This window comes from Telmatherina bonti (assembly GCF_933228915.1).
Source record: "Telmatherina bonti genome assembly, chromosome: 21".
NCBI lineage: Eukaryota > Metazoa > Chordata > Actinopteri > Atheriniformes > Telmatherinidae > Telmatherina > Telmatherina bonti.
Window position 1 is genome coordinate 15,708,340 of NC_136630.1, and position 14,608 is coordinate 15,722,947.

General features: G+C 37.2%; 1 protein-coding gene across 1 annotated transcript in view; it reads left to right on the top strand.

Annotated features, from left to right (window-relative positions):
* Window positions 1-14,608, top strand: part of nrg3b (neuregulin 3b) — a gene marked incomplete at both ends in the record, with an annotated part of 214,894 nt that overhangs the window by 102,957 nt on the left and 97,329 nt on the right. Inside the window, one exon of the mRNA XM_079261462.1 lies at window positions 4,303-4,438. Coding sequence (XP_079117588.1) covers window positions 4,303-4,438 — 136 coding nt within the window. The remainder of the gene's footprint in view (window positions 1-4,302; window positions 4,439-14,608) is intronic.

Consider the following 14,608-nt stretch of genomic DNA (forward strand, 5'->3'; position numbering starts at 1 on the left):
GAAATGAATTGTTGTATTAACTTTCTCATTTTCACACTTTTTTTTTTTTTTTTTTTTTTTTTTTTTTTAGAATGCAGCATCTTAACATTTCTCCTGTTTGACAGGTGCTCATTCAAAACTGCCTGAGTTGTGCTTGTTATGCTGCAGATTTTTTTTACCATTTCTTGGCTGTCATAGTGATTAAATGGAAACCCATAACAAATTGACAGCCCATATTGCTCAAGGACAAACATATCTGAAGATAACTTGATGTGGCCAACAGTGCTAAAAGAAGGAGGGTAATCCTTAAAGGCATACAAAGGCTTTTGCAGGTTTTTTTTAGGGCCAATCGGTCTGGCCTGTTTGTTTGTAGACCTTTCACGGTAGAAGCTTTATCGTGAAGAATGACAGGTGAGAGTTTTTTATTCCATTTTAAGAGGGTTAACAAGGAACAAGCTGAAATATGTGTTGGTGTGTTTGCCCCATGCAGCAAGTCCCCAGTTTGGCTCCAGGCTGGCTGGAATTTTATTGGCAGTTTATTCAGAGTAGCTCCATTTCCCTCATTCTCAGCCTTGCTGCACTGGTAGTGCTGAATAGGGTGGCCACGAGGTAGAAAAGCACAACTTTCCCTGAACACAACAGCATAACAGAACCAGATTTCACAAAGCAAGTCTATATTTAAAAAATGCTGTCATGTTTTCTGTTTTGTTGTCATGTTCCCCCGAAATGCTTCCATGTTTATGTTGTAGTGCTTCCAAAGCTATTGGATTTTGCACTTCAGTCCTTAAAATGATTTAAAAGGTCCCTAAAAAAAAAAGGAGGCGCGTTATCATTTACACAGCTTTTCTTGTCTGGTATTTAAGACTTTTGGTGCTCTCTATTGAAAAAAATAACACAATCAATACCTTAAAATGTGCTGCTGTGATGTGTCTTGGTGAAGTTTTTTTGAGGGCTCTCCTCCTTGTGAAGAAAAAGAAAATATATGGAGTCTTCATACATCATCATCGATTCCCAAAGTGCTGTGTCACTGGTGCCTCGGTGACCTTGTCTTTCACATCCTCCTCCTCTGCTCTGTCAACAATATATATGACAGATGAAATGGTGCTGTTCTTGAATCCCATTTCATACAGGGAAAGATTTGAGAAGAGGTCAATCAGGAAATCAAGAAAGGCTTTCTGCACCCTGGTGGTTCACACCAGAGTGTGGTGAGTTTATAAAGTTTCCACAGATACAGTTTCTTCTAATGCAGGAATTAAAACAAAGCTTGCATGACTTTGCCCTACCCCCTAAGTCAGTATAGCATGGATTAGATTTACAGTACAAATCAATTTGCCCTTTTATAGGAAAAAGCTCTTCCTCATGTGCTTAAAGCTGAAATACTGACCCAACATGGACGGACTCGTCTCTCAATATTTGTTGGATTGTTTTCCATGTGTACCTGTAGTTGCTGCTTCTTTTTGAATAGGAAATACAGCCGAATTTGAATGCCATGACAATTATTGTGAGGGACGGTGCGCACCGCGAGGGGACATTGTGCTCTATTTTCTATTAATAAAGTTGCATCTTGGAATAGATAACCTTTTGAACATTCCACTCAGGGAATCTGATGGAATTAATAATACAACATATAATCTGGTGAGTGAGTGAAAGCCTACTTTCAAACTCACCACACACAAGGGGCTGATAAATAAAAACTGTGCAACAGATGCAGCACCAAAACGTATCACTTCTCAACACTTCAGAAGGCATTCCACTGCATTTCAACTTACGAACGAGACATTTGTTTTAGCTCCTAAAGAGGCTATTCAAGTCATCACATTCTCTACTTGAAGCAATATCTTCCAAAGTTTTCACTCTGACACAGTGGCATTTTGTTAGGCCCCGGGAGCAACACATATCTCCTGTTTGTTTTCTCTGATCTCTCATCATCTGTGGGGTTTTATATGGAGAGCCCTAGATTTATCGATCAATAGCCATAAACAAAACATAGATTGAGCTGGGTGTTAGGGCACAACAAACCCAGTTTTTTTTTTTTTTTTTTTTTTTTTTTCTCCCTTCCTCATAATGCAGTTGGTCAGAAGCACCACAGCTGAAAAAGACTGTAGGCCAGCAAATCTGTGCCACAGAAGGAATAACAGCTACCACAATATGGCTTGTGTGTGAAAGTGTATTTAGAAAGGTGTGTCTTGGAATACGATATAAATGGATAAAAGAAGAATCATGCATAATCCAATTGGATTGGTATGGTATTGGACATAATACAAGTCAATCCCATTTTCAATGCTAGACTACATGATGGAGTAAGAACGCTCCTAAGGGATTAGTTCTATGTAACTATACATGTATGTATATACATGCGTTTACTTGTGTGTGGATGATTATGATTCTAATTCATTAGCGTGCTATCACTCATCGAGCAAACAGTATTTATGGCGCTGTGATAACTTGGCTGACAGCTGTGCATATTTCACTGGGTGGAGAACCCTGCATTGCAGTGCTTGTACATGGCAGCCATGCTCTTTATGTGAGAGCAGCTCAGGGTCAGACCAGAAGAAGAGAATTAAAGCCACATCAGTAGGCCTATCACTCTGTTCTGTCTCCTACCTCTGTGTTCGGTGTTCCCGTGTTTATTGTTAACTGTGTTTCCCGAAGCAGCATATGTGAATTACACTGAGGACAAAGAATTGTAGTAGAAACTCTAAATAATAAACAAAAATGAAGCAGTTAAGCACTGATTACAATAGCATAATCCTTAAGCATTTTATTGCAGTCAATAATGCCATTATTTTTGCTCATCAGGATAAAATCAGAAGCCTTCAAGCTGAAAATCCTCATTCAAATTAGTCCTTAACGAATAATGTTTTCCCCCAGGTTCCCTGTGTTTAGCAGCTGAGTTGCATAAATCTGCAATAAATGAAGTCCTTTCTTTTAATACGAGACGAGCTGCTGAGGCTGAAAAATGATAGAGTTTTTACAAAAACAGAATTACATACTTATTGTAAACCCTGACTGATAAAGGTAAAAGTACTGATTTGTTTTCACAAATTAAATCAGTAAAATGCTGGATTTAAAATATTTAACAATAAATGTTGCCAAAAAAAGAGCATCAAATGTACAATTTTGTCTGCTTATTTCAATGCAAAGCCAGATGAAGCTCATGTTGTCACATCAGACTTTTCTGACATCAAACGTAATAAGCAAACCAATATAGTGAAAATAATGGCCTGACACAACACATACACTAATAATCATTCTTAGCTGACAACTTAAAACAGTTCCCCCGAATGATCATGAGAAACCATTTGCCACTTTGAATCTGATGTCTTTAGTGTTGCCTGGTTTACTTTCATCCACGTCGCCATAGCTACTGGCTCTTTTTAAGCACAAATGCATCTCACGTTACATTGTTCTTGTGCGGTTGGTCACACCATGGCATTGCTATTTCTAGCCGTGACTGTTATATGTAGGTGAACTTGATCTTGATGTTCAAAAGGTACAGTGATGCAAAATGAAAAATAATCCATAGTTCCTCACAAATAAATGCTGCGGCAACAGATGACTTTTGAAAAGTGTTAGAAAGGTAAAATACAGATCTTTGTGTGAAGTTGTAGTAAGTAAGGGCAATACATTGTTAGAAAAGGAGGTATTTTACCTCAGTTGGTGATCGTGGCTCAGGTGGTAGAGCTGCATGTACTGTGACAGTCTGACAGTCTGCGGTTTGAGTCCTTCTCCCCTGCACTGCTGCAGCTCTGAGGGGGACGTGATTGTGTCTTTTATTTGTTTTATTGTTCCTTTTTTATTGGGTATTTATTTATTTATTTTTAATTGTTTTACCTGTTTTTATTATTTTAACAACATTAATATTTTGTGTTATTTTATATTGTGATATTCACCTTTGTGCAGCACTTAGGCAACATTCTGTTTTTAAAATGTGCTTTATAAATAAAGTAGATTGGATTGGATTGGATTATCTGAGGGCCAGTCCCACACCTGGGTAAATGCTAAGGGTTGCATCAGGGAGGGCATCCTGCGTAAAACGTGCCATTTCACCTTTGTGATGACTTGCTGTGGCGACAACCTAAGAGTTTTAACTTCAGGAACAGAGCGCTTTTTGTATGTATCATTTCCAAACTCTGAAGAACAATCATCTCAGTGTGATAATGAGTTCACTATTTTGGAGGAACTCAAGTACAAACACGAATGACTTGATTAAACTATAAAGGTTTGAGTGCTGTTATTTAAGATGTTTAAAAATTTTTTTTCTTTTTTTACTCATCCTTTTAAAAACTAACAGGATTATTTTGTATTTCTTTCTGTCTTCAGCACTGGCCCCAACACTTCCTAGTCTACGCTCTGAGGTCTTCAAACCATGCGTGGAGGACAAAGATCTCGCTTTTTGCCTGAATGAAGGCGAGTGCTCCATCATCGAAACCGTGGCTGGTGTTCACAGGCACTGCAGGTGAGTGTCATCTGTTAGTTAGCGTGTCAGGCGCATTTCTTCTCTCTCAGCATCATCGGTTCCTCTCTAGGTGAAGGTCATTTTCATTCACACTGTTAAGTTCCCTCCAGCCAGTCATGCAGGCAAGACTGTCTTTTCAGAAGATTGTAACATGAAAAGTGGAAAATTGTTGCACAAATGCAGCTAAAATACAAGGAAAGTCCAAATTAATCATGACCTAAATATGTCCAGATGTGTTCATTCTCTGGTCTGCACATGAGGAACAAATGAAAAAAGCATTTTCATGTAGATTCAACAAGGAGGCACAAGGGGAACAAATATGATGAAACCTCTGTCTTTGCTTTGGTCTGACAAAAGCTTTCATAATGATTGCAGTTTTAAGAAATAGCTCTTCCTCGAGTATTAACCTTGGAATAAATGTTGTCTGATATGACCTCTTCAATCTGCGGCGCACTTTAATGGAAGGTGTAAAAAAAGGAGCTCTTGCAAGATCAGTCTTTGATCTCACTTAAAAGAAACTGATTTTTTTCCCCCTGTGGTTTGAAATTTTATTTTCTGTTTCATTTCTTTTTGTTTTACCCAGAGAGTCCCTCACTCTGTGATTGCCCAAGAGAATCAATGAATCCAGTAAATAGGCTCTTAGTCTATTTTTATCCCCAGTAAAATGTGGCATAACTTAAATGCTGTCGACTGGCTAAATGAACTTTCCAGGAGAAATAAGGGCAGACCGAGACATGTGTTGATACCTGCAATAACTTATCTGCTTGCTCTTTTAAGCCTTTATCACCTCTCTGGCACACCATCGAACTATATTAAGCTACTTCAGAGGAAAACTCGACAAAGCATTCAGAACACAGTACATACATCTGATGAAAAGGAAATGAAGGAATGTACATTGAACAGAAGGCAAATTATATCACCGTGTCAGCGCAGCAGTACATGGCGTGTTCAGCTTCATTTCTAGGAGAGGCCAGGTGCTGCTAATATTAAAGGTTTGGTATATTGTGATTCTGCAAACCTTTTTTTTCTAAAAATTTCCTTCTCTGGCCTCCATTAGGTAAGACCCCCATATAGTTTCATTTTTATTCCTTTTTCTTTTTAATTGGATGCCATTAACGGCAGCAAAACTGCAGCTATACTTTGTGGGGTCGGACACGTAGAATGCATGAATGATATCCACAAAATCAATGGGGAGATAGTAAATTACTTTCAGGAGAAAGTTTTCTTAGTTTGTAGTTTAATTCGGAGTGATTGAGGTCAATTTAAGTTCTGCAAAGTGTGAAAGCTTTCCAAGAGGGCTGCTTGTGGGACCTTGTGTGAGCTCTGAAGTGGTGCTACACTGCAAACTGCCACAACTGGAGAACAACTTCGACTCAAAATGGAGTTTGAACAGTCAATTAAAAACTAAACAATCCTGATGCATCACAAAAAGTCTTGTAGACTGCATAAATAAAAAAAATTTTAAAAAAAAGTTTTTTTTATATGGAATGATGGGAAATTGGTGCAGGATTTAATAAAATAAAAGCACCTCTCTATTCATTTCAACTTTCAATTCAACTATATTTATATAGCATCAAATCACGGCAATGCCATCTCAAGACGCTTTACAGACAGAGGGGAAAACATAATGAAGGTCAATTCATAATAGTCTATATAAGGAAACCAACAGATTGAGTTGAGTCCAATTCAATCTCCCATCCTGAGCAAGCACACTGGCAACAGTGGGAAGGAAAAAACTCCCTTTTAACAGGAAGGAAACCTCCGGCAGAACCCGGCTCAGGACAGGCAGCCATCTGCCTCTGCTGTGTGGGGGGAAGAGGACAGAAAGACAACAGACAACAGGAACTGCTACTCCCGGCCAGGGAGACCTGCTGAGACAGGAGACATACATGTTAGTGATGCAACACTGTTATTGGGGGGGGAAAGAGAGAGATAAAGAGAAAAAGAAAGAAGCTCAGTGTATCAGTGTATCTGCTAACCTGACTTTGTGATACAGCCAGTGTTTTGCATAACTATTAACTCAAAGCAGATGGAAAAAAAGGTTTGTTAAATAACAGAAAACTAAAGAAGTAAATGTCCTGTAGAAAAAAAAAAAAAAACACGTCAACTTGAATAAGTAAAGGCTTCTATAAAGGCATGAAACTCCAGGTAGTGAAAACTAACAGTTTTTAAGTGACAACTAAAGTTTTGAATTTATTATTGTCATCAAGCTGACTGTATTTGAGGAAGTCCTTGAAAAAAAAAGACTTGTATGTTGTGATGCTTGCCAAAGGAGGTGTTTCTAATTTCAGGTCATGCAGGGAAATCATACTTAAAGTATTAAAGCAATGTGTCAACTTTAATTTTATGCCTTTCAGAATTCAGGCAATTTTCTTCTCACTTAGTGATTCACAGTGACAGGAATTTTGACCAGGGGTGGCCAAACCCCCTGATATTGCTCTAATTTCCCCATTGAATGTTTTCTGCATGTTTATTGCATTTTTTTTTTTTTTTTTTTTTTAGCTTTCGAATATTGCATTTGATTTCATTTCGATATTTAATTGTGCTGCAAAACATAGCAGTGCATTCTTATAACTCATGCCTAACCCTATTCTCTCAGTTTTCATCTTCTGCTTTCCTTTGTATGTTTCAACATATCTCGCTCTCACAGCCCAATGCGCTTATCCATTTCAAGTGTGAAGTTTCTCTGATATATAACTTTAATAATACATCACTTTAAAAATACATTAGAAATACATAAAACATTTCTCCAAGGGAGGAGATGAATGGCACTGAATTAAAAACAGCTCATTAGCACACCTACCTTGAATTATAGGCTTAAATCTTCTTTTAAAAACCACACTACTGCTTCATTTTAAATAGCCCATGAACAAAAGATGATCTTCTTAGGGAAGCAAAAATGCTGCAAAGATGTAACGTGCAAAGTGTCAGGAAACTGAGCTGATTTTTAAAAACTTGAAACAGTTTAAGGATGCCTTTGTAATCAATGCCAATTAACCCAAATATTCAGTTTACTTAAAAATTAGGAAGGTGTCAGATTTGACAAGTCTGTTTTAAAAATTCATGTTGTCACCACACATACACTTAATTAAGACAGCAATGGCTTGAAGCTTCATCTGACATCCAAGGCAGACACACAACATCAGGAAACCCTGAAGCCTCAGAGTTATCATACTCTGGGTTATAATTAGAGACAGTTGAATGACTGAATATGGGACTCAGGAGAGACTTGAGGGCCTAACCTGGAGACACTGTCTGCCAGTTGCTCTTCAGCTGAGCACCTGTTGTTAGAAAGAGTGATTACAGGTTTGTATGTGCTTCTTCTGAAGTCTTTTGCCTGTCAGGAAGTGAGAAAAATATGGGCTTTAACTCAAAAATCACCACCATGGAGTTTGTTTAATCACTTTGGGAATGAGACACCAAGAGTTCCCTCCCAGTACAACAGTTTAAATTACCTAGCAGGAGTAATGGATACAATAATCTGAAGATTTTCTAAAGATCTGTAACCATTTGAATTCCTTACACCCTCCAAATAGGTTTCCATGCACACAACAGTCATTAACAGACCAAACAAAACTTTTTTTTTTCTTTCTTTTTTTTTTTTTTTTTGTTTTAGGTGTATTTTTTCCAGAGTAACAGGAGCAAATGATTGCATCCATATGCAGCTTGTGCCACCTACAGACGCTGAACATCTGGACAGCAATAGCAAAGCACACATTTACTTATTGTGGAGTCAGTCTGTAATGCCAAAGGAATAAATACCTTCATCATGGCAAAATATCTCACATCAGTGCATATCTCTGGCTTGTAGGTGGGTCAGTTTATGAAATCCTTAGTAAATTCATGTTTTCTTTCCTTTCTTAAGGTGACAGTGCATGCCTACCCGCTAAACCCTACACCTTCAGCTGTTTTATTAGCAGACGTTTCATTATATGCCGATTTATCTTTTGCTTTTTAATATCTTTACACCATCTTTTTACTTCATCCAATGTTTGCAATGTTTTCTGAACTTCTTCATAACTTAGCTCCCATATAGCGTTTCTTTGTGTAGGATTCAGATTCCTTTGTTGTAGCCTATGAAACATACAAAACCCTCATTTAGAGAGGGTGTCTCCAGCGCATTTGCAGTTGATGTTTAGCTGAGTATGCAATTACTCTGAGTAAATCACCAGCACACCAGGGTTCAGCCCCACACCCCTCCACATTGCAAATTACTAAATGCAATTTGGGATTATATTAGAAACGGCCCTTAGTATTTTAAGTTTTTATGTATATGGCTTAAATTAAAAGGAAAAAAGAAAAAAAGAAAACTTGCAAAGAGTTTAGTCTTTTTTTCTTTTTTTCTTTTCTTTCTTCTTTGCACAAATTATTCAGAAAACCTACATTTTTCACCATATAGCAAAAATACACACAGAAATAACTGTACTAAGCCTACAGAGCACAGAGTAGGATGTTCACAGTCTGTTCGCGTGAGCTTGTTTGCTGAAAATGAATGTTTTTTTTTGTTTTTTTTTGTCTTTTGATTCAAACGTATAAGCAGGCGACTCAAAGCTGCAAATACTCGTAGAATTAATGCTGTGCTCTTACAATATTCATGCACTGTAAGCTGTACTGTCCTTTGATCGTATTGTGACAGATGTATTCAGCTTCACTGCAATTCCAGATGTTGAGGAAAATTAAACATAAGGCAGGTTTAAGAGTGCAAAAGTTACAATCATCCCTTCCAGCAAGACCAGATCAAGGTCACGACTGGAAAACTACTGACCTCCTTAGTCACTTTCTAAAGTACAAAATAACAACAATCTTGCAACTGGAGCCTTGTATGATGTCATCTCTTCTCCTCCAGGCCACTTCACCCTAATATGTTTGATGATTTCTAACATTATCCAGCTTAAAACAAATAATCTGTCAGAAAAATCTGGAAACACTTGAATTTTTGGATAAGAGCAGTTTTGAAGTTGGAAATTGTTTTACAGCTTCCCTCTTCATGCACCCCCATTCCCTCCTCCTCCTGCCCAGTTCTCATGTTTGTTAATGCAAATAAGGCTCCCAAAATAAACATGCAAATGTGAGTTTAAGACCTAGTTTTTCCATCAGTGCTATGGCATTTAGAGCATGTAGAGCTCATGAAATGACAGCCCATTCACACACAGTGCTGTCACTGCATAGATAACCGTGATATTTACTGAAGCACTCTTAATTATTGTTAACTGAAGGCATTATTTCAATTTGTCTGAAGACTGACTGTTTATACAAAAAGTAACAAGCAGATCCCACTAAACATTATATTTTCCTTTTTGTTAGATGACTAAAAACTAACTGTTGTTCTGCAATGTGAATAAGACCTATGGCATATCATTAAAATATGAAAATGGATATCATTTAGTTAACTGCATAAATTCTTAATATTTACCAAAATACTTGAAATTTTAATGAAACTTAAATAAAAAAAAACAAAAAAACAAACAAAAAACAACTGGACTACATAGCAGCTACAGTTCTGTCATGCTTCTACTGAAAGTCTAACAATATTTGGAATATTTTCTATCCCGCGAGGCTGATATGATTCCACTTTGTAAATAATTAAGATTGTTAAATAGGCATACTGTACATTGTAGATGCACATTGAGCATATATTCTTTAAAATGGTTCAAAAATAAATAGTTGAAACAATGCCAGAGCAATACATTTTCTAGAGGTGTGGTTGAACTGGCTGTCATTTCCTGTTCCTATCTCTCCATACCTATATTCAGCACCACAGCACTTAGACAGGCTAGAATAGGGCTTCCACTAAAGTAACTTAGGCTAAAGTATTTTTTTTTCCCAACAAGACATATAGGGCAGCAACATGAGCCTTTATTCTACACATTATTCATAGCTGTCAACATAATAAGACTTGTTACCCACATGACAAACCCGCAACCTATAAGGGGCCACAGCTGGCGTTGATCTGGTCAAGATAATTATGGCACACAAAGAAGAGCCGCCAAGGATAAAAGTATCAATAAGTTTAATCCATCCAATTCTTTGTTATATGGCGATATGCAATGATATCCTGATCTGATTTCTATTCCTCTTTAATGCTAGTGAGTTGTGTGTGTCAAACAGTGCAGCTGTGTGTTCATGTAGGTCTATGTAAGTCAATGTAAAAAACACAGGAAGATGGGAGAATGAAAATTCATTCATATCTCACACAATGTCTTCCCTGTTTATATAATATTGTATGTCATTTCCAACTGGCAGAAACAAATATGACTTATACAATGACAAAAAATAAAACAAGAAAAAAAAAAAGATAATAATAATAATAAACCCAATAGCTCTCTTGCCAGAATATCATCATATATTTGTGACAGCAATACGAATAAGAGTCAGACATACTTTCACTCATACAATGCAATAAACCTTCTAAGTTTTTGCCACATTGGCTGTATGTGGACTTGGTGCTTGCTTAGCAACATGAGCTTCATCACATTCTTATTCTTTCTGCAGCATCCTCACAATAGCCGCTTTGTTTTCTATTGCTTGACCTGAGTGGAAAATTCAATTTTAAAATTGCAAAAGGCAAAGAAGTCTTTCCACTTTTAACTGAATGCTTCATAACTCGCATGAGCATTGTATCAAGAACGCATCAGCCGTCTTGTGTTGCGCAGATGATGCAAAACTGCAGTAAGCTTGATCTTAAGTCAAAACAGTCAAAACAGGAAGAGAAAATATATGAATTTGACTTTGCATTCCATATATTTTAATATATCCAGTAATCCATTACTATGAGTTTTGAATATGTTTCATTGCAATTGATATGCAAATCCAGGATGATAATGTAGAAAATGGAAAATTGCAATGCCAGACGTTGTTGAGAAAAGGGAATTAAGCAGCAGACATTTTGCATTTTAATAGGTCTTTTGAAAAATGACAATTTACCTTTCTTAATCTCCACCTTTGCTCCAATGTGGTGGAATTATGAGTAGAAAGGATTCAGTCATCTGAAATTGGTACAGTCTTAAAGAAAGACTGTCAGTCTTAGACAGCCAAACAGAAAAGGTTGAATACAGATGTGTTGATCCTGCAATAATTAGCACTGACTTTTGATCAAATGAAAAATGTTAGCTGATCAAACTGTCATTAATTATAGGTTTTGTTAAAGTCAAAGCCACTGGAAGGACTTTGACAGACGGTGAACAAGCAAAATGAAGTTGTTGCTGCTATTTATAATAATAATCATGGAGGAGCAAGTCAGGCTTGCCCATGTCTTTATGTACCTACGTGCCTTTAAAAATTAGTGCATATTTAATGGTTTCGCTTTTATTCTTCTCAGCCGAGAAGATGATCTTGCTACCCTTATGTGTGTGTGTGTGTGTGTGTGTGTGTGTGTGTGTGTCTTAACTAATGTCTGTGCACTCAAAGCCTTGCAAAACAAAACAAAACAAAAAAAAAAGTGGCTTGTGTCTACTATTACCATGGTTACTTCTTTCTTCATTACTGTGGAAACAGAAGCTGAAGAGAAAAAAAAAAACCCAGCAGACTCACTTATATTTAGACGGCTGCAGTGGGTATACGTCACATGCTTTGTCATTTGCATTATAGTTTTATCTATCAGTCCTTTTCGACAAATAAATAACTGCCGCCTAATGGTGTGAGTGACTCCAGCTGTGAATAATTTATGGCAGAATTTGCACATTTGATTGTTTTGTCCAAAGCTGTGCTGACACAAGACATTACATCATTGAGTTGCTTTATGACTTTTGTTTCAAACGCCATCTGTGCAGCTGGAACTTAAACTTTTAAAATTACTATTTCACAAGAAATAGAAATAGTTATGTGTGAATCCAAACACCACGCTTGTGCATGTGATGACAAAGCACAATGATTAAAAAAAAAAAAAAGAAAAAAAAAAGGGAATTAAAAAAGCCTCTGCGGTTCTGGTCTTTATGAGGAAAACAGCTTTTTCCTGTTGATAGTTTGCTGTAGGGTTAAGCTTAAGGATAAGCTAAGAGAGCCTGTGTGTGTTTGTCTGTCTCCTTGAGCCTGTTTATGATATTTCAGGAGCCAGGAGACGTTGACAGCAGCATTAACAGAATCTGATATGACAAATTGCATCATATAAATGAAGACCTTAGCCTCTTAACTTTCTGTTCCTGCTTTTCTTCCTCTCATCTTCCTTTTTTTTTTTTTCCTGTGGAGAGCCAGTTCAGCGATTAAATTGTCACCGCACCGTCAGACCTTGACAGGCTGCACTAATCCACGATGCTGTCGTTCCTCTGCTGATCCATCCTGCTATAGGGAGGATGGTCTCCAGGCTTAAAGCCAATGGGCCATGTCCCCCCAGCTTCCCCACCCAGCTGCTGTATGAAAGCCACACAATTGTCAAAGTGGGAGCAGAATTACCTGTTGGTAAAGTTCCTCGACAAACCCTCTGATCTCAGTGGAGTCGACACATTCTGTGTACGATTCAAATAAAAGTGTATACCCTCAAAGTCCCAGAGTCGGATCGTCAGTCAGAAAAAGCTCAACATAAATCTGTTTATCAGTCAACTCTGACACCCCCAGTACGTGCAACCGTACCTTATCCAAATAAAGTGTTCATAAGGAAGGCTGTGTGTAAGTAACATTTTTGCTAGCTGGACACATTTTAAGCCAACATCACATGCCACTATAATTTTTTCCACTGTAAAGGGCACGGTTATTATTGTTATGGAAAACTGCACCCAACCTGTTCTTTAAAATAAATGGACTTGGACCACAGTCTGTCAATGAAAAGCAGCAGTAATAATATACAACCACAAAGGAGAAGCTACAACAGTCAAAATGCAGCCATGAACAAGACCAGCACATGGTTCCATTAAGATAACGCATGACTCCACCTCTCTAGCAGCACTCAGGAGATCCCACAATCTGTATATGATTCCACTGGATATTTTCTTACAGGATATTTGCTGACAGATGTTCTGAAAATAGTCTCTCTCTCCCACTTCATTGCGGAGAACTGTTTGGTCAGGAACCCCTGCCTGTTACAGGGTAACTAGAGAAGTAATCCTCTGTTTTCAGGCTGCCTGATGGTCTGATAGAGCTCATCAGATGCTATAAGACAAAAGCCTTCTGTTCTCTGCAGCTGATGTTGTTGCAACAGCAGGTGTCACCATGTAAATGGAAGATTTGCCACTGGATATGTGGCAAACTGTCATTCCTCGATCTGAGTTTTATTTATCATCTCTGTCAGTTTTCCTCATTTTTTCTGCATCGCCAACCAAATAACATTTTCTATCTATCTATCTATCTATCTATCTATCTATCTATCTATCTATCTATCTATCTATCTGTCTATCTATCTATCTATCTATCTATCTATCTATCTATCTATCTATCTATCTATCTATCTGTCTATCTATCTATCTGTCTATCTATCTATCTATCTATCTATCTATCTATCTATCTATCTATCTATCTATCTTATTAAGCAAATATGATTAAGGTAGTGTTAGCTGAACTACTCTCAAACTACTGTGCAGTAACAAATAAGAAATAAAAACTACTTTATCTTATTTTACTGCAATAAAAGTACAATCTGCCATTTAGTATCCTCAAGACACAATAGTCCATAGATATATTCCTACTAATACATACCAGTGTATGCATGCAAAATGTGTACGCATGACCGATTATTCCAACCATGCTTCTGTCTTTTAGAATTATATTTTTCATTAGACAGACCCATCAGCCGAATCCTGTGGATGAAAGACTGCCATGTCCATATGCAGCAAACAAAAGAATTGTTTTCAAGCCACAGGACATAATAAGCATTGGATAGACATGTTGTCAAGAAAATTTACCATGCCTCTAGACGGTTAAAACCTTCACATGGTGTTACGGCTGTTTTACATTTCCAGCTTTGTTTCGAAAAAAAAAAAAGAAAGAGTAAATTTAATAGCCTTTTCTCTTTCTCTGGCAAGCATTAGTTTTTATATATTTATTTATTTGTACAAGGTTCCCCTTATATAAATCTCTAATAATTTATAAAAACCCTTCTGTGACTGACACAGGTTTAATTTCTCTATTTGATAAATTGTATCCCCTCATATGCATGTTATCTGTGTTACATGGAAACCGGAATATGAAATAAAGAAACTACAGAAATATTCAGTCGGAAATGAAAAACTGCCAGCTTTAACA